At 46.8% G+C, this 20115-nt stretch overlaps 1 protein-coding gene across 3 annotated transcripts in view; it reads left to right on the top strand.

The window, feature by feature from the left end:
* The window catches only part of LOC118794359 (microtubule-associated serine/threonine-protein kinase 1-like), a 46262-nt gene extending 31598 nt beyond the window's left edge, over positions 1-14664 (top strand). For all 3 annotated transcript variants that reach the window (XM_036552596.1, XM_036552595.1, XM_036552599.1), the window contains 12 exons: positions 294-459; positions 4190-4291; positions 5651-5773; positions 6112-6221; positions 7149-7309; positions 8294-8547; positions 9256-9501; positions 9676-9905; positions 11058-11180; positions 11303-11439; positions 12006-12166; positions 12843-14664. In XM_036552596.1, the coding sequence (XP_036408489.1) occupies positions 294-459; positions 4190-4291; positions 5651-5773; positions 6112-6221; positions 7149-7309; positions 8294-8547; positions 9256-9501; positions 9676-9905; positions 11058-11180; positions 11303-11439; positions 12006-12166; positions 12843-14560 (3531 nt within the window). In that variant the 3' untranslated portion in view covers positions 14561-14664. The remainder of the gene's footprint in view (positions 1-293; positions 460-4189; positions 4292-5650; positions 5774-6111; positions 6222-7148; positions 7310-8293; positions 8548-9255; positions 9502-9675; positions 9906-11057; positions 11181-11302; positions 11440-12005; positions 12167-12842) is intronic.
* Positions 14665-20115: the final 5451 nt, after the last annotated feature.

Genomic DNA, 20115 nt, shown 5'->3' with positions numbered 1-20115 from the left:
GGCAACTAATGCCACTCATCTAACCTGTGACTAATGTCACTAATGTCTAAAGTGTATTCTCTGCACAAGTAAATACTGTAAATAACAACACAAGGCCTTGCATTTGGGATGGTAGAACGAAGCTTCACAAACCCCACAAATAGTTGGAGCTGCTGTGTGCTGCCTAGCAATGACCTATACCAACCAATCAAGTTATTGAGCACAGCACTGTGATTGGCTCAGACCACTGAGCCTGTGACGATGGCGCCGCCCACCCCGTGGCTTCACGGGGACCTCGTTCTCCCCTCTCCCAGGTGTGCGGCACTCCGGAGTACATCGCCCCGGAGGTGATCCTGCGCCAGGGCTACGGCAAGCCGGTGGACTGGTGGGCCATGGGCATCATCCTGTTCGAGTTCCTGGTGGGCTGCGTGCCCTTCTTCGGGGACACGCCCGAGGAGCTCTTCGGACAGGTCATCACAGGTGAGGCACGGGGAGGGGAGGAAGAGGAGGAGCATGGCTGTGATGAAGATGAGAAGGGTGATGCGTGGGGACTTGTGCGTGCCTAGCATGGGTCCATGTGCTTGCCTTTGTGTTTCACTGGCTCTCTCTCTTTTTCTCTATTTCTTGCACCACCTGTGTGTCTTTCTGTCCCTGTTTCTTCTTATCTTTTTTCTAACATATGCTTTCGGAACCACTGTTTCCAATATCTGTACATTAGTCCCTTGACAGCTGTGGTTATGTTTTTGAGTTTAGCTGCAATTGATGAATCTGTGCTTTGGCTGGGGTTAGGGGAGTGCTCCTTGAGAAGCAAGTCCAACAACATCCTGTAAGATGCACATCAAGGTTAAAAGTAAACATGACAAACTTACTTACACCATACAGCTGGACTACAAAAGTATAAAGAGGTACCAAACTGCACAGACAGTAAGCAATAGCAATGTTAACCAGAGGTGGGACAAAGTCACTGTTTGGCAAGTAACAAGTAAGTGTCAAGTCCTAATGCATGAAGTCCGAGTCAAGTCCCAAGTCAAGACAGAGAGGTCTCAAGTAAGTCCGAGTCCAAGTCCTTATTTTTTTTCCAAGTCCTAAACAAGTCACAGTTGCATTAATATGCAACAGCATATTAATATGCAACTAATCAACATATAAATTTAATCAATACTTTCAATATAGCCTTCTAATCAATATGTCATATGTTAAAACTGTAGTCTTACAGAGAAAAAATGTTTACTGGTTTTCAATTCAATGAGTACTGATTGGCAATACTATGTCCCAACAGGTACGCCAATAAAGCAACTTTAATTGAGTAAGGGGTGAGGTGCACATGTGAGGTGTGTGTGAGTGAAGTGTGTATGGGTGACTGTGTGGATGGGTGAGTGAGTTGCTTTCACAGTGTGTCACAATGTTTCCATTCATCACATTGACTTTTTATTTCAATAAAAAACAGTGTTTGAATTTGCAATGGCAAACTAGAATACAGTACAAACAACAAAAAATGAGCAGGGATAAGAGTAACAGAGGAGCTGCCATTTTAAATTGCCCATCATGGAGATGAAAAGTGAACAATAATCCTTCCTGCTCTGAACTTATACATAAGACGCTGTCTAAAAATTGAAAACAAACAGTATGTGTGTGCTCTTCAAATCTGTGTGAAATAAACGTGCTTACATTGATACTTACATTTCATATGCAATCACACAATCATATGCAAATACTCTTACACGAGGCCTACAAATATGCAGATGAAGGAAAACAATGTTTAGCCTACATGGAAAATAGAGTTCAAACATTCTAAAAGGTGCCCAAGTCAATTTTATAGAGGGTTAACATTAAAATGGTAAATAAAAATGTAATATTACACGGCTTTAATTTACCCCATTAGGCTGATAACAGGTTCTGAATTTGCCAACCGTTGTCAGCTAAGTATGAGTATGTCTAACACATGCTAAGCAACCTGGGTCCAAAATTAACTTTACTTATACAGAAAGCAGATTTTCAACACGTGTAACAATTTTAAGACTATGCTACCACACAGAATGGGTAAGAGCTCATTGTTTTCAAATTCACAGTCTAAATCTAAAGTTAGGTCTGTGATACACGCTCTTATCTTGCTAGCTAAGCCATGCGTTACCAAGGATTGCTACAGACAATTATACGTAACTTACCTGTCTTTATGCAACCTTAAGTGGTGAACAAAGTTGGAGGTTGTTGATTCTCCATCAGAAATTTTTGCTCCACATGTTTTGCATGTAGCTAGACGTTATCTGTTTTCGACAGTGCAGTCTTTGAAAGCAAATGAAATTATGCGTGGTATCATATCGCTTCTACGCCATCAACTCTGCCATTCCAGTGTAACTCTTTTTCGTTCATTCCACTTGCATACGTTGTGATTTGAAACAAGCACCTCTAGTGGATATATAGGAAAGCAGTTGAACGTGGACCATCGTATTGATTTACATAAACATTCACACTGCGCTTTTAAGGGATTCCAACCTACATGTTACTCATGTCCTACTAGCCTACAGATAGCCTACATGTCATGCAGTGCATTATAGTTATCTACTTCCACTAGATGGATAAACATGCCCCCACAGGAGTTGCAATAGCCTACAGACAAATAACCACGCTGCCATCCTACGCATTCCGACATAGGCTACGTGTTTTATGTCACCAGGGCCTTACTCAACACCAGGAGAATAAACCATTTGATGACCTTGACATTTCTTGCTATTTATTTTGCAAAACACAATGCTGGAGATGATATGGGTGTTAATGCAATGCAATCAGTCACTGATAAAGATTCCGTGATGTGTTCGGGTTGGCTCCCGTGGAGCAAAATTGTTTAGGAACGAACAACATGAAAGATCCCGATCCATTTAGTCAGACAACAGTATGTTGGAGAGACGAATGGGAACATATTCAGTGTGTGATTATCCCATTTCATTTCTCATAGCTAAGAGCATTCCATGCAAAATAATGCTGCGTTGCATGTGTAACGTTAGGTCAGCTTAAGGATGCTGAAGATGTATGGACAGGAAATAACTAGCCTATATTTTGATCAGGTATAAATACATTTAATTTTACCCATGCCATATGTCAAGTCATTACAAGTCAAAGAGGCGAAGTCCGAGTCAAGTCTCGAGTCAATAGCATGAAAGTCCAAGTCGAGCTGCAAGTCATTTATAATTTTGTCAAGTCAAGTCTGAAGTCACCAAAATCATGACTCGAGTCCATGTCATGTGACTTGAGTCCACACCTCTGATGTTAATACTGTCAAAAAAGTTTCATTGTCAAGCAATTAATAATTAGTGTTTAAAACACTTAACATTCCAAGTATGAATTCACATTAAGCGAGTCTTGGCTACCTCAGCAAGAGTTCTCACACTGCCAACAACCCTGTTAGTCAGCCCTCAGCGAACACTGAATGAAACTTGTTGTAGTGTTTCACCAGACATGCTGGAAAGCATCTTGCTCATGACAGCTGCTTCCACACACCAGTAAGTGGGAGCAAACAGTGGACACAAGGTAGATGCGTGCCAAGAACAGGAAATTAGCATGCAGATTTGGACCAGTTAGATGCATGTCAACTGTAGATAATTGAGCTGCAATTAATGCACAAATTGTGTAAAATCAAAACAATAAAAAGGCAGCCTCTAATGAGGGGTTGGCCTTGAGCCCAGGCAAATCAGTCCAAAGCCCTGTTTATTCTGTAAAACACTGTAGCCAGAAACGTCTTATTCCTGGCAGAGTAGAGTCATCATGTTCACGTACCATCCATAGTTAACGGTAAAAAAAAGTCTTTCACCCTTTGTGCTGATGACCACACCTGTATGCAATCAGTATCAGTCCCTGAGATTATTTCACAGTCATCTGTCCAAAACAGGAATAACAAAAGCACAGCTATCAGGATTCCTTCCTCCATCAGACAGTAGCAATCTGGTCCATTTATTCAGAAGGGTGTAAAAAGGTGAACTCTAAAGACCTCACATGATCAGTGACACTTCATCGGTTGCTAAATCTCGATCGGTCGTAGTATCAGCTACGATACTGTGAGTCACAACAGCTCAGGTAAGATGAAGCTGGATCAGTGGAGATACAACGCTTCTCTGCACATCCCATTCTTCTTGTTCTCTCTTTCTGCCATCTTCTCTCTCTCTGTTCTCTATCTATCTGTTTCCATACTTACCCACGAGCCCCTCTGTCTCCACAGATGACATCACCTGGCCCGAGGGTGATGAGATGCTTCCTGCCGATGCCCAGAGCTTAATCTCTGCCCTCCTGCAGACCAATCCTCTGCTGCGATTGGGCACGGGTAAGGCCATTCCAGGGGGAGAGGGGCGGAGCTCCACTGCATGTAATAACAATAATGGCCCTACTCTACGTTAAGGGCCCCTAACACCTGTGTGTTTAAACTGTGCACTCAGGTACTGCTGTAGTCAAACAGTTCTTGTTAAATCTGTTTTTGGCTTGTATAATTACACTTGTAGCACAACCAAAATGTGAGAGTGCAACTTAATTATGTGGGTATAGTGTAACTTGAGTATATTTACAAGCATTTAGCCCACTTAATGTGACTCACCTCCACAAACAGTGCATAGCATCCACATGGTAAAATTTGTGACGGCCATTTTGCAGCAGAACGCTCATCACACATGAGCTGAGGTAGAGTGGGAGGGATTATTAAATGATTAATTATTAAACTGCCAGGCTGAGACAGTAACACTAGTGATTTGGCTAGGATCCCACTAGTATTTGGTAAGTGCAATGGGAATACTACAGTGAGCCAAGACCTCATTTTTATCATCTCGTCCAGAAGATTCCGTCTCCTACAGTGCAGTGTCCCTGCTCGGCGCTCTGCGGTGTTGGTTGGGTGCATTTCCTATCACTCAGGATATAAGGCATATTTACTGAGAGCCGTATTGCCAATCCCACAGACACAAAAATCCTGAATCACACTCAACAGTCTTTTGATTTTGGGTGTGAAACATAACCTAGAATTTGTGACTGTATATGTTTTGACATAAATAATGCTTCTCTTTCATTTACTTCAAGATATATTTTCCCTGCTCCATTTCCAACCTCCTTCTCTGCAGTGTACTTGCATCTGCACATATCGGCGCATATCAGGTGTCTGAGCGTTCATAAGTTTATGTTACGTGCAGCTCGGGGTGAGAGCAGAAAGGGGTGGCCGGTTGTGCTGTCCTTAAGTGCCCAGACAGCCACCGAAACGGACGTATTCACTGGTCAGTCTGACCTCTATCAGATTAGTTAATTTCCTAGGCACTTAGTGCCCGCTTGGGCTGCCAGCTGAATTCGCACAGCACTGTTTTGAGCAGGTCAATGTGAGCGCAGCTGAGCAAAGTTCAGTGGGTTCCTCACGCTGAGCTGCACATTACAGCACATTAAATTCAATTATGCCCAGCGCTTTCGGTGAGCCGCTAATTCTGAGTGCTCACACAGCTCGCCTAACCCATCAACACACACATAATTATGGCAGTTTTTTTTTTTTGGCTGCTGCGCCTCCTCTGTGATTTGCTCCGAGTTCATGCATTTGTAGTACGTGATGAGTTCAGCTAGCTTGAAAAAAGAGGAAGGAAAGCTTCAGAGCGACATTGGTGGACTGTGGGGGGCAACCCTTCCTCAAACTGGCTTTCGTCTTACCTGCCATCAGGTGGCGCCTTTGAGGTGAAGCAGCACCCGTTCTTCACCGAACTGGACTGGAACAGCCTGCTGAGACAGAAGGCCGAGTTCATTCCTCACCTCGAGTCGGAGGAGGACACCAGCTACTTTGACAGTGAGTCTCAAGGAGTGTGACTGCAGCCCCATACGTTTATGTTTTTAGTAATATCACAGATGCTGTATGTCTGATGGTTCTCAGTCTGATATTTGTGCCAGTTAATCCAGATACTGTGCCTGCAATGGCTGCTTCAGGATCAGCATTCCCAACCCTTATCTCAACCACAACTATTCTGTTGAAAAAGATGGAACTGATCCAGGATCAGTTGTACCACAGATTATCTGTGTGCCTGATTTGTCCTATACAAAACACAGTTTTTTCTGATCCTGTTGCCCTCATTTTCACTCGGTCTTGTGTTCTCTCTCTTCTCTCCCTCTCTTTCCTCTCCTACACAGCACGCTCCGAGCGCTACCACCACATCAACTCGTACGATGAGGACGACACTAACGAGGACGAGCCGGTGGAGATCCGAAAGTTCTCCTCCTGCTCCCCGCGCTTCAGCAAGGTCAGCCCACGCAAGGCTCGCTCGGTGCAACCGCAATGCCTGCGAAACCCGCTCAGGGTTTCCACCTCCACGCTTATTAATATCAGACCGATCGATGAAGCTGTGTTCAAGCAGAAATGGTCACAGCAGTCATTTCCTGTCAGAATCCTACATTTGTACATCCTGTCTTAAGACAGTGTGCTGTATTTAGAGATTGTCTGTGTACCCAGGGCACCCATTTCAAAGGCCTTAAGGTGTCTCAGTCTTATCAGGCACTGAAGCTGTCCTCAGAAGTCCAGTACAGCTTCGTGTGTCACACTGTTCCATTGTGCCAGAACATTGTCTTAATCCTTCATTTGATGATGTTGTCAAGGCTGGCTGTGCTGCAGTGAAACTCACTGTGTTCTGAATGAGGTTGAGACTTTAGTGAACGCGACCCCAGTATCTGAACACCACTGTCCTTCAGCTGGGTGTCACGAGTATTCCCTCCATTTTCTTCCCACGTCTGTTCTTAAGTAGAATGTCCCCCAACTCAGTAAAGCACTTTCAAGTTCAACTTCATGCTTGCTGGCTCTGAAATATAAAGCATGAAACAGAATATCTTTATCTAATTTATGACATGGAAGACCAACTCAAAATAGGACGACCCTTTCTGGACAGAGAAGTAACTATCCTAAACTATGCGTCTGTCTGCTGGGCAGGCTCTTTCAGTCATGAACAGTATTTTATTTATTCTTTATTTATTTATTTTTTTTCCACTTTGCAGAGGCTCCTATCCAGGACTGCTCTGACTGTACTCATTGTCCATTTATACCACTGGATTTTTACCAAAACATTTAAGATCAAGTACCTTTCCCTTTCACAAGGGCACAACAGCAGCGTCCTGCCCAGGAATTGACCCTGTAACCTTCTGGTTGATGTTTCGGGGGCCTCCCGTCTCTTCTGCAGGTGTACAGCAGCATGGAGCACCTGTCCCACCTGGAGCAGAAGCCTCCGTCCTTAAGCAGGCGGGATCCCAAGGGCCAGAGGGAGGACAAGGTGACCAAGCGGGAGAGCCTGGGCAGCCTGACGCTGCGTGAGAAGAGCTGGAGGAGCGGCTCTCCTGAGATGTGAGTGCGGGACCCGTCCTTCCACGCTCGCCGCATCCTCCAAAATATTTCCGTCTGTAAAATTAGAGAAAAGCCAAAGTGGAAATTGGCCAGATATCCGTAATACCATTGTCTTTAAAAAAAGAAAAGGGTGGGGTCCAGAGGGGCTCAGTCAGCAAGGCGTTCACTTTGAGCACAGGCTGGGCCCTGCGTCCCCAGGTTTGAAAGCAGCCATGTCATCTGCTGACGGTGACCAGGATCTCACAAGGCCAAAGCAAATTGGCCAATGAGGATAGTGTTGGGTAGGTCAGCCCGGGCTTCCTCCTCTCACCGCCACTCTCAGGCACCCTGCCATTTGTCAGACACCAGCACGTTTTTCAGATGACATGAATGGAGTAGCGCCCATCCTCCAATGAGGGCCTGTTTCACTGTAGTGCACTTGTGTGAAAAAGTGTGAAAAATGGCCATTGGTTGCATATGAGCGTATTGGAGGATTGCATTCTTCTCTCTTCAATGCACAAGGGCAAAGGATATCACAGTGAGAGAAGCCTAAAGTACAAATGGCAAAAAGCAGAGCTGCATAAGGGAACCATGCATAAAAAAGAAAATTATGGAAAATTGCCCACATTACCTAAAATTGGCCAAAAAAGGTATCATTATTCTTTATTTTACAGCAAATGGAAAACATCCATCTTTATAACTAACTTGATACTTTGAGGTCATTTTCTGTCAAATTTAGGAATGTTTGTTGCTTTGATGTTGGTAAATGCCTCTAGTAGCTCACTGTCTGCTATCCACTGCCAAATACATCAAAAGCGTGTCAGGGGACACACAGACCAACAGAAAATGTTTTCAAAATAAGGAATCAAATGTTGATATAAGCTGGAAATAATTATGTCTTTATATTTCATATTATTTTGAAAGGACATAAGTCTGAATGAAATGGTGAAATTCACTGGACACACCAACTGAACACGATGTCACTGCTCTCCCTGGTCTCTGCAGGAAGCGCCTGTCCTGCTCTGAGTCCTTCTACACGGAGAGCGAGTCGAGCCCTCACTTGGGAGCCCGCCGGCGATTCTCCGCTCTGATGGACACGCACCGCTTCGCCTCCCCACTAGAGGGCGAAGCCGAGCCGCCTAGCCGGCAGCCCCTGGCCAAAGCCAGAGGAAGATCAGTGGAGGGCCCAACCGCCGCTCCCATGGGGCAGGTGGAGCAGAGGGCTTCCCCGCAGGAGGGTAACGGAGTGACCACCGGAGGTGAGGGGGGAGCAGGGGAGAGGGGGGAGGGAGAGAGGGAAGGCAAGGGGTGATGAGGAGATGAGGAAGGACAAGGAATATGTACCAGTAGAAATGTGGTAGTGGTAAAGGAAAGGAATGTGTCCTATAGTAAGCACAAGAAGCAAAACACAAAGATTGACTATGTCATTTATTTACATTGATGTGAGTTTTATTTATTTGACAGACACTATTATTCAAAGCAATTTACCAGAAGTGCATTCATCAGGGTCAGGCAATAAGCTGCTCAGACACTGTGCCATTATTCTTACTCTTGAAATGTAATGGAAGTAATTGCTGTCATAGTGCGTACAGCCTTAAGCCTCCAAATATCAACCTCCAGACTTGCGTCGCCATAAGTTTGTGCTGCCACAGATCTGTGCAATTACAATAAGTAGCAAGGCGATTTGGAGAGGGTGGAGTTACATTCTCAAATTGAGAGAATTTGAGGGAGAGAATTTGAAAGAATGAGGGGAGAGAGGAGAGTTTTAGACAAATGTCGGTGGTGTTACTGTAAAAAAATACCTCACTGGACTAGCTAATCAGCTATAATAAGTCCACTTTATTGTAGGACTTACAATTCATCTCATGCTGTATTGACTTCAAAGCTACTCTTACAAGATGGTTGGAGAATTTGTAGATCATTTCTACCATGATCTCAGCATTACATGAATATAATTCTCATCACAGACAAGCTGCATCGACCTGCTGAGATATTAGGGGAAACAACAATGGCCCCTGCTAGTACCGTCACAGGGGCGTCTACAACCACAGGGGCCACCGACCCTGTAGGGCCCCGGGCCACCAATGATCTGGTCCTGCGTCGGGCACGACACCAACAGCTGTCGGGAGACGGAGAGAAGCTGGGGTCACGGCCGGGGACAAAAGTCATCAAGTCCGCCTCTGCAACCGCGCTGTCTGTCATCATCCCTGCAGGTATGGCCTATCACCACAAGAGGGAGACAGAGAGACAGTTCAGTTTTTGCACGTCGTTGTGGGGTTCTCTCCCTCAGTATCTATTGTCCTTTAGAAACAGCTGACTCTACCTCCTTCTGTCTTTTTCTCCCCCTCCCTCTCTCCCTCCTTCTCTCTCTCTCTGTCTCTCCGCAGTGGAGCAGCATGGAAGCTCCCCATTGGCCAGCCCCATGTCCCCCCGCTCTCTCTCCTCTAACCCCTCATCGCGGGACTCCTCCCCCAGCCGTGACTACAGCCCCGCGGTCAGCCAGCTGCGCTCTCCGATCACCATCCACCGCTCGGGCAAGACGTACGGCTTCACTCTGCGTGCCATCCGCGTCTACATGGGCGACAGCGACGTCTACAGCGTGCACCACATCGTCTGGGTGAGCAAGCAAAGAGCACGGCCATTTAATGCACTCAGCTCTCACTGTAAGAGGGACTGCACATATAGACATGCAAAGCCCATTAGAAGGAGGAAGCAATATAGGAAGGGCTGTATCGAATGCCATTTTTTGCCGTTCGAATTTTAGCCAACCTTTTTTGAACGAAGCTTCGAATGTCTGTGACGTGATGTCATCGTTTTGGCCTGTTGTTTCGGCATTTCTAAGTGACCAAATGAATGTAACAAAAAGTTCAACCAGCGTTTGCTTTAGTGTACGGAATTATTCCTGTGCGATTTCGTGACACATAATTCATTCCGTAAACTGCCGACTCACGAAACGTATTGGACCAAAGCCCTTTCGTGCACATCATACCTTCAGTAATATAGCCTATGAACGCAATTAATTTTGTTGTTAAGCAAAACACTGATGTCTACTAAAGTTCAAGCAGCCTTTGCTTTCGTGGACAGAATGCCTTCGGTAACTGCGGAGTCTTGGAATATATTGTGCTAAATCCCTTTCGTGCAGATCATACTTTCAGTAATATAGCAAAACAGTTAAGTGGACAAAATGAACATTCGATGGCACGGAATGATGATAGTATAGCGCATTCTGCATTTCGTGCCACAAAAGCATAAATGCAGGCCCAGGACATCTGTTACGTAGATAGAATTACTTTTTTCTACAAAATTTTTTGTCCTCAAAAAGAAAAGCACAACGGTCAATTCAGTGCACTACAGGAATCATCCATTTTGTTTTCTGTGCACGAAAGTATTATGCTCTCTTCAATATTTCGTGGACACAATGCTAACGCGTTTGTGTTTTTCGTGACGGTGTTACATGGTTCCGTAATGAATGTATGCGTTTTGTAGCAGAGAAGGCATTCTGTCTACGAAAAAAGGTCACACTGTTACACTTGCCGCCCCACATTTTATTGGCTAAATTTCTTGTATTACAGTAGTAATAACATTAAACTGCAACTGAGCACCCATCCTAATAATCGAATGCTTAATTTCACAATCGAATGCCAGTTAAATGAACGAAGCTTCGAATTTTTCAGTACAGCCCTAAATATAGGCCATTGAGCATTTTCATGAACCTCTGTCCAATGGCTGCCATATCTGTGTGTTTGACATTGTCGATGCCCAATGGCAGCACGTGGAGGATGGAGGCCCCGCCCATGAAGCAGGACTCTATGCTGGTGACCTCATCACCCATGTTAATGGGGAGTCTGTCCATGGATTGGTCCACACAGAAGTGGTGGAACTCATTGTGAAGGTGAGGGAAGGGGGGGGGGTACAACTTACCCCCAGAAAACGATGAAACAGACCTTTATGATGTTCTCTACTGCTGTGACCGGCCCTGTGAGTACTGACGAATATCGTTGTGTCCCCAATCAGAGTGGCAATAAGGTGACGGTGACCACCACACCCTTTGAGAACACCTCCATCAAGGTTGGTCCTGCACGCAAATCCAGCTACAAGTCCAAGATGGCTCGACGCAACAAGAAGACAGCCGCAAAAGAGGGACAAGAGAGGTGGACATGCACTTTCTCTCTGGATGTTACAAAGCCGTGTTAGGATATGATAATTACCATATGATATCATGTGATAATGATATGACATGACATCATAAAACAGCTGTTATATGATAATGCTTCAGATACAGACACACACACACACAAAATTCCTATATACCATATAAACATATTGTATATTGTATAGGTAATGATAAAAACAAGGCCACATGGGATTTGTAGTTCTGTGTTGAAGCTTTACAGCACAACATTGACTACTGTCAATACCATACACTGTTTCTCTTGCAATGGTACTGTGCACTGTCCTCACTGTGACCCTCAGAATCTAAATTCACTTGTGATTAGATGGCCCAATGAACACATTTTATGCAACTGACTATTTATGTAGTTCATATAATTAACTTGTCTATCATTTACTGTTACATTTATTTGTTTCTTCTGGTTATACATTAATTGGTTGAAATGTACGTGTGCTATTTAGTTGTCATTTGCATGTTATGTGTGCCTCGGGGGGTGATGTACAGTCCCATACTGAGCCCTGTCTCTGTCCGTCTCTCTCCCCGCAGTAAGAAGCGCAGCTCTCTGTTCCGGAAGATCACCAAGCAGTCCAACCTGCTGCACACCAGCCACAGCCTCTCCTCTCTGACGCGCTCCCTCTCCTCCAGTGACAGCCTCCCCGGCTCCCCCACCCAGAGCTACCGCTCCTCCCCGGACTCCTCCTACCTCGGTGAGCCGGTGCCCCCCGGACGGTCCGCGGCAGCCATTACGAGTCTTACGAGCGTACAGTTTTTACATGTCATCCATTCCTAGAGCTGCACGTTTACCAGGGTTAAGTACCTTGCTAAGGGTTACAACAGCAGTGTCCCAGCTGGAAAGTGAAGCACCCTTTGGGCTACAAGCCCTGCACATTTACCGGCTCAACACAATGCTGCCCAGCAAATCCAATCCTCAAGTCATGCATAAATGCTATATAAAACTTAAAAACTTAAAAACTCATAACTTTATTGAACTTATAAACTTCTTACAATTCTAACCAAAACAGGTGGCCATAAACTGTGTCTTAAACAGTTCCAGTTTAGAATGGGCCATGTGAAGGTAAAATGAAACCCAGCTGCATTGTGGTGGGTCAGTCACACAGAGCAGAGCATAAAGAAAGCAAGGTTATGGCTGTGATTGTTCTATTTATCTTAGCCTGTCCCATTTTTCATCAAAATAATCAATCTCCCCTCAGTAAGCTGGGTGCTCCCAGGAATTACAGTGCAATCTTCTGAAGCACTGCTGTGCTTTGGTGTGGAAGGTATACTAATCAAATTTGCTGTTAGAGAGCTGCTTTTAAACAGGTCATTCACCTTGCGCTGGGGGCACTGAAGGACGATGTTGCTGTTTCTTGTTTTCCCCACCAGGGGCGCTGTCCCAGAGCGGCGCTTTAGCCCCGGGTGGCCCGGACTCCGCCACGGCGCCCCAGCACATGCGCCCCAGCTCCCTGCACGGCCTGTCCCCCAAGCTGCACCGCCAGTACCGCTCCGCCCGCTGCAAGAGTGCTGGAAACATCCCGCTGTCCCCGCTGGCACACACGCCCTCCCCCGTCACCTCATCGTCGTCCCCTCCCCCGCCCCCGGCCCCCTGCGGCCACACGGTGGGCAGCTCCAACACCACGCAGGCCTTCCCCGCCAAGCTGCACCCCTCCCCCCCGGCGGCGCGGCCCCGCCCCAAGAGCGCCGAGCCACCGCGCTCGCCGCTGCTGAAGCGCGTGCAGTCGGCCGAGCGGCTGGCCCCGCCCCTCCCCGCCTCCCAGGACAAGAAGGGGGCGGGGCCGGTGGGGGGAGGGGCCGGGCGCAAGCACAGCGCGGAGGCCCTGCACGGCGAGTACCGCCGGGACTCCTTCCACTGCGACACGGGCCTCCAGAGCCTGGTGGAGATGGAGGGGGAGAACGCCTCCCTGCCCGCCCCCGAGCCCCCCTCCCTCCCCCCCGCGGCCAGTGACGCCGGCGCCCTGAGGCCGGGGAGGAAGCTGGGCCGGCAGGAGTCACCCCTCGGCCGGGATGCGCTGGCGGTGGCAAGCGAGAGACATCCGCAAATGCTAGAAGGGGGCAGCACCAGGGCGGGGCCGCTCCTGGAGACCACGCCCTCCCAGGTGAGGAGCGTGGAAGGAGCTCGGATGGAGCGCGTGGCTTCGAAATCCACCCCTGCGGAGGCCCCGGCAGGGGCACAGCCTCCAACGGCAGCAGATATCCAGATCACTCTGACCTCAGTCACCCTGCCGTCGGGGACGGCTTCTGCTCCCGCGGCTGCATCCCTGGAGCTGCGCATGCCAGCCACAGAGACAGCAAGTGTGGGCTGCGCTCCTAAACCCACAGAGAAGACCCCTGCCCTGGCAGAGGCAAAGGTCCTGACCCCCCAGGACCAGAAGCAGCAGGGCATGCAAACGGAAGCTGGGTCGCCCGGCAGGGCCCAGGAGATAAAGGGGCGGGAGTCAAGCGTGAAGGCAGGGCCACCCAGGGACGTCCCACAGGGGCAGGTGCCAGAGCAGGGGAGTGTGAGCCGAGGCACGGTCACAGCGGAGGCCCCCAAGGCAGGTAAAGGAACAGAGGTGGGCAAGAGAGAGGCGGGGCCAGGCTGGGAGGACCGAACTACTGAAACCAAGGGGAAAAGCAGCACCCCTGCAGCCCCAACCCCAGCCCCAGCCCCAACCCCAGCCCCAGCCCCAACTCCAGCCCTAGCCCCAGCTAAACCCACACCAAGCAAGGACTCAGCCCCGGCACACAGCTGCAGAGTGACAGACAAGGGTCTCCCACAGGTGGCGGAGGAACACACCCCCAGCCCCTCCCCTACCGCTGTCTCCCCCAGCATCGCTAAGCTCCCCGCAGAGAAGGCCAGCTTTGTGACGCAGCTCGCCAGTGTGGCCAAGAATGTGCTGGGGCCTGGCAAAACGGGGCCTCAGGAGGGACCCAAGGGAAAAGACAGCCCCAAGGTAGTGGAGGAGAAGCGGGGTAGCTCGGCAGGAAAGTCTGAGGCTTTGTCCGGGAGTCAGCAGGTCACCCCGGCGACGTCACCATCCATCGCCGGCTCTGCTCAGCCGGATAAGACAAATCTCCAAACTACTTCCAAATCCCACTCATGAACCTGGCGCAGTGAAATGGGCTGGAAAGCCTGGAGCACTTTTTGGGAGTTCCAGAACAATGTACAATTTAAATGGAAAAATCCGTCCATAAAGAAAACACTAAAACACTCCAATTAAAATATAAATAGATATAGATCAAAGTAAGATTAAGAATTATGACTGTAAAGGTGCTTCAAATGCTGTTTTCTGTTTTGCACGTTTATGTGAGTGTGTATGTGTGTATGTAAATATGTATGTATTTACTTGATGCGCGCGTGTGTGTGTGTGAATGCATGCTGGAATATCTGTATATAATCTGTATATAAGAGTTTTAAGAGAATGAAAAAAGGGGGTGGAGTGGCTTTACTGAGATCACAATACTAAATACTCTGGGCATCAAATCGGCACTTTCAGGTTAAAATGCGAAATGTCTATCAGCAGCTGGCTCTCTGTTGCTCCTTTTAGTCACAGCAGAAAGGATATGAGATATTGTAGCATGCCTAAGTCGTACCAAAGCAGTGCTATCTATCCAATACAAATCATGCATAACTTGAGGATTTTGGGGTTCGCTTTTTCACCCCCACAAACTCAGGGGTACCGGGTTTAAGAGGGGAATGCATGGGAGTCTTGAGGGGAACTGTTTTTGGGCGTAGGAGGAGCTTGACATTTTAGACCAAGGCAGGCTGGCATTGGCTTCATACTCAGAGTCAGCGAAAGTATTCAGCATTCATCTGGTTAAAAACTGGTCTGATGCGACTAGGTTGGTATGGCGATATTGTTACTTCCCAATCACACACACACATATATATGAGGAGGAGCCACCAATCACAGCCCTAAAGAGCAGCTGTGGCATCATCTCTCAGAATCCCAGCAGCTGAGGCTTAGGGTAAATATGATAGAAACCTGGTGACACTGCAATGCCTAGTACATTGCGCTTAACTGAACTTGCTCAGAGTGTGAGCCTCACTACACAAAAATAAAGAGAATAGGTGTGCTATAATAATAGTGGTATTGGAGCTGACAGTGGAATCGGAGCCGAAAGGCCTACCTCTGGCTCATGTCACAGTCAAGGTGTCACTGTGAGGCAGAGCTGGCGGTGTCTTTGCTGGGGAACAAACAGCAGCTGTCTGGGCCTCGCACTGTGCCGGGCATGCCACTGCAGGTGGTCCGTCAGTGCACTGTAGTTTCCAGCCCTAGACCCAGCCAGCCAGTCATTCTAACCACATGGTGCCACCGGTGCTATCCGTCAGTGGATACACAATGTAATATATGTCATTGCACAATGGTTGTGGAACAGCCGTGGAATGGCCCGGTTGCACCTTACAGGCAGAAATGGAGCGATGCTTTAGCCACACGCTGGGTGCAGCAGGGTTTTAGAGGGATAACCTTGATGTGGTGAAACATGTCAGGCATTATGGGGACCCTGTGGGCCCAGGGAGAGGGGACATCTCAGGCTTTATGCCAATGAGGACCCATGGATGTCCTGACCAAATGCCCCCGTGTCCCACGTGACAAACTTACCTCTCAAACTCTGCTTGTGCTCTTAGGCTCGAGGTTTAATACTGAAATAGGGAACTATTTCTCAGCCCCCCTTTCCAAAAGCCTGTGAAAGTTTACGGCACGGAAAGCCACAGAACTGTAGGGAGATTAACATGGAACCATGCAATTCGACACTGGTGCTCGCGGTGCCTTTGGAATTACATCCATCTTTTAAACGTGTGTCTTGCGGAAACTTGGGCCGTTTGGGGGGGGTGTGGTTTTAAGTGCAATCTGTGGCTGTGAATACAGGTGGGGTAGTAAACGTTTGTCATTGCATGGAGACCAGGGGTGTTACACAGTCGTCCTGCTTGTGGAAGGTGCGTCACAGCCTCTAACTGTGGCATTACTCTTGCAAAGACCCTTTCAAACATTTTGTCAAGCACAGGGCAGTCAGAGAGTGGGTGCTAGTCGTTTGGATGTTTTGTTGTGTAACACAACACCAACATGTATGGTGAAACAGTATAGCATTTAAAATCACCACGGCACAGTAGCCTTGTTTCCAAAGGAGGAATCTGTATGTATTTGTGTATGTGCAAAAGGATTGGTAACAAATGAATCCACAAGAGGAATTGAACTGGATCCTTGATGATGATTAAAAAAAAATGGGGGGAGGGGGTATGTTTACTTGGACTTTCTCTGTGCACTGTGTTAATCTTGTATTCTGGCAGGATGGGCTTAAACTGTTATTCTTTCTCTCTCTCTCTTGCTCTATCCATTGCTCTCTTTCTAATGTATGCAAAGACAGCTTTGTCAACTGTGATGTCTGAGGGTTAGACGTGTTGGTGACTGAATGTAATTAGGTGTTGTGAACCTTTTGCAGGTGGAAATGCAAATTCTGTCGAATGAGCACCCGTCCGACATGTGTATGTGCATGTTTGTTCGGGAGTTCTGCTGGATCACTGTTGGTCTTTTTCCACTTGCGTTACTATTCAGAATAAAGGGGCCGCATTTTCATTTTCCCACTGATGCCGAAGTCATTTTAGCGTCTTTGCACATGGGCATGTTGGGTGGGCGGTCATGTTCAGTAATCCCACATTTCATAATTTTGCTCTACTGTAAATTTTCAATTTAATGGGGTTCTTCACCTACCTTTTCTACTTCCTACCAGCAGATATCCATTTTAAACAGCTCTTCATTTGTCTTAGTATCTACAAAACCAAGCAAATTTTAAGTCCTTATGTGGTTTTAACCTACTTACGGCTTGCTAACCCTCGTGTAAAGTCCATTATGCACTGTTCCACCTCTTTTTCTGTGTATTGTAGCAAATCACATGTACAAAGCGTGTTGTTGTTACCCATTCTTTAAAAGATGTTTCAAATTACTAACATGCAGCAATACAGACTTCAAGTGATTGCCCAAGGTGTAGATAGTCTGGTCTTTGTACATTGACTTGGTTTGTGTCTTGCTGTACGAATTGTAGCTGTTGTAGCAGTGGGGTTGGTCTCGTGCTAGCAGGCAGAAGGGGCGTGACTAGCATCACAGTGCATTCTGGGGACTGGAGTATTTACGGTTTCAGCTAACATGTTATGACATGTCAACGTTTCAATAAAAAATAAATGGCTTAATCACTGTTTAACGGCATTATTACATTTTTGTCAAATGTGTTTTTGTGACAAAAAAAAAAACGCTTCGTGCACAATTCGGTTATCGGATTCCCCATTCGCAACCCTCTTCCCACATGACGAGAGGCTCTTGTAATTTTTCACCATGTGTGGCGGCGCTTATTAGCCCAACGGGCTTTAGCATGGAGGGCTAATTGAGTCTCACATTGGGCCAAACATAAAGGCCTGCAGTTTTGAAATTGCAGACCTACTTCTCCTACACGTGCAACTCCCAAGATAGGTTATTATACTGCTCACCTCAAAAAAAGCACCCTGAGGCGTCAACCTCAGGTGCTCCATAGGTGGAGATGCGCCGGCTTTTCTGATTCTGTCCTGCGCCACACTGCGCTCTAGTGGTAAAGAAGAAGCAGAAGCATCATCTGCTGTTTGAATGGAGAGAAGTCTACTTTAGAACAACAGCATGCTCTGTAAATGACGGGTCAACATTGTATTCAACATATACTAGTTTCACATAAACCAAACCTCTCGATTCCACAGAAACAAATTAGCGTAATTTCACTTTGTGCATCAGTACACATAATAGTTCAACGTCATTCATCCATATTTTCAAACAAAGTTAACCGAACACAAAATAAATGTCCGGCCGTCTCAATGTTTGACTTGTATCGTCTGAAGTTATATATAATACTGATTCACTGTGAAAATAACGATATTATTATTGTACGTTGTGTTCAACTCGCAGACAAGGTTTGTGACCGGGAAGTTGAAGATATTTCAGATATCAAATAATTTACGGGGCACTGCTTGTGTGGCCTTGAGGCAAATATCCTGCTGTGTAGATTTGTCACACTTTAAACGTAAATCAGACTATGGTGTCGATTATGTAAATTAATCACAATCATGTAATCTTCCTCGCTGCAAGTCCCTCCATCCCTCAGAACGGCAGTGGAATACAGCGATTGAAGTATCGGGGCTAATATGCCTTGAACAGAACGCTAATGCAGATACGAAAAGTTATACCGCATGCAAATTGAAACCCTTCGACACAGCTGAACACAACATTTTAACAGTTAAATTCTGACGCAACCGTGGCCGCGACGGTAAACCGGTCCAGTCAGACGTGTTGAGTAACACGATAAACTCCAATCCCGAGTGCGAGTTGTTCTGTTTGTTCCTGAGCCAAAATACCCATGTGTGTGACACCGACACATGCAAGCACCATTTCAGGTTGCCGTGGCGATGAAAGAAACCAGAGCAGATGTTCGGCTGTTCACCCCATGCTGCTAAGAACTTGGTGTCTCCCAGGACGGCGCAGGAGCTGAGACGGGCCCCTGATCTCAGAAGCAAGCGCCAACAAGGGGCTGGAGCAGCAACCGTACGTTGGTGTACGGCATTGAAACCTATTCACACGGCTAAACACCCCGTTCACACTCGCATGCGTCATGCAGAACAGTATGCCACGGGATTGGCCGGGTGTAGGTGTGATCGCTAATGTAATTAGCATGCCGTCGTATTTCGAAACGGCGGGAAGGTCGTCCCTTGTCCCCGGGGAGGGAACTGCAAATGGTTGTCCTTCGCTGTCCGTTTCCTGACTGTGAAGCGTAGTAAAAATATTACGCATAAAAATACCATCACTGTCCGCACGTTCCCATAAACCTCCAGTTGTCCTTTTTGCCACGGGTTGTAAGCTTACTAGGCTACCTTGGTTGCTACCTAGCAACTTATCAAAGCAGTAACAGATGAACAATTTAGGAAATGAAAAGATGTGGATAAATTTATTTATGATATTTACTTAGTTTCTCAAGATAGATTCAAATTTCAGGTTTCAGTCTCCAGAAACAATGCTTTGTAACACAAATGGAAGTGACTGTGGTTAGTGAGCAAAAGCAATAAACTTCGAGACAAACCACGGATGGCGCTCTGTGGATTTGTTCAAAATTGATGGCAGCAGTATGGGATTAGCTCATCACAACAGGAAGCTGTTAGCTAGCTGTTTAGACATGGATCAGAAACCATACACTGAAAATACTGAGTTTGCGTAGTGGCCATACACAAAAATGGTTGCATCAGATACGGAAAACCAGGCCACAATTCAACTGCATGACCGCAGGATCTGTTTCAGCCGTGACATTACAGATCTGCCGTCGATCAGATGTGCAGCCGATAGGACCTCCGGTAATCTGCAAATCTATGACTGAAGCGTCTCAAATATATCTGTGTCCTAGAATTTTGTAGATATGTATTGTCATGCCCCTGCCTAATAATAGTTTTAAAAAAGAGTACACTGCTGATTCATGCATAATAAATGTCTGTCTTTACCCAGGAGTCAACTGCAAGCGTTGCCTACCAAAAGCTAACAAACCTTCCGTCGTTATTCGAGTCCCGTTGCTAATTCACATAAACCCAGCGAGTTAAACCTGACTAGACAGGGCAGTGTTGCGAGTCATGTGGCAGGATGTCAGGGAGTCGTGAAAT

The sequence above is a fragment of the Megalops cyprinoides genome, chromosome 19 (genome assembly GCF_013368585.1).
Source record: "Megalops cyprinoides isolate fMegCyp1 chromosome 19, fMegCyp1.pri, whole genome shotgun sequence".
Lineage (NCBI taxonomy): Eukaryota > Metazoa > Chordata > Actinopteri > Elopiformes > Megalopidae > Megalops > Megalops cyprinoides.
Note: the sequence above shows the minus strand (reverse complement) of the source record. Positions and strands in the feature narration are given on the sequence as shown.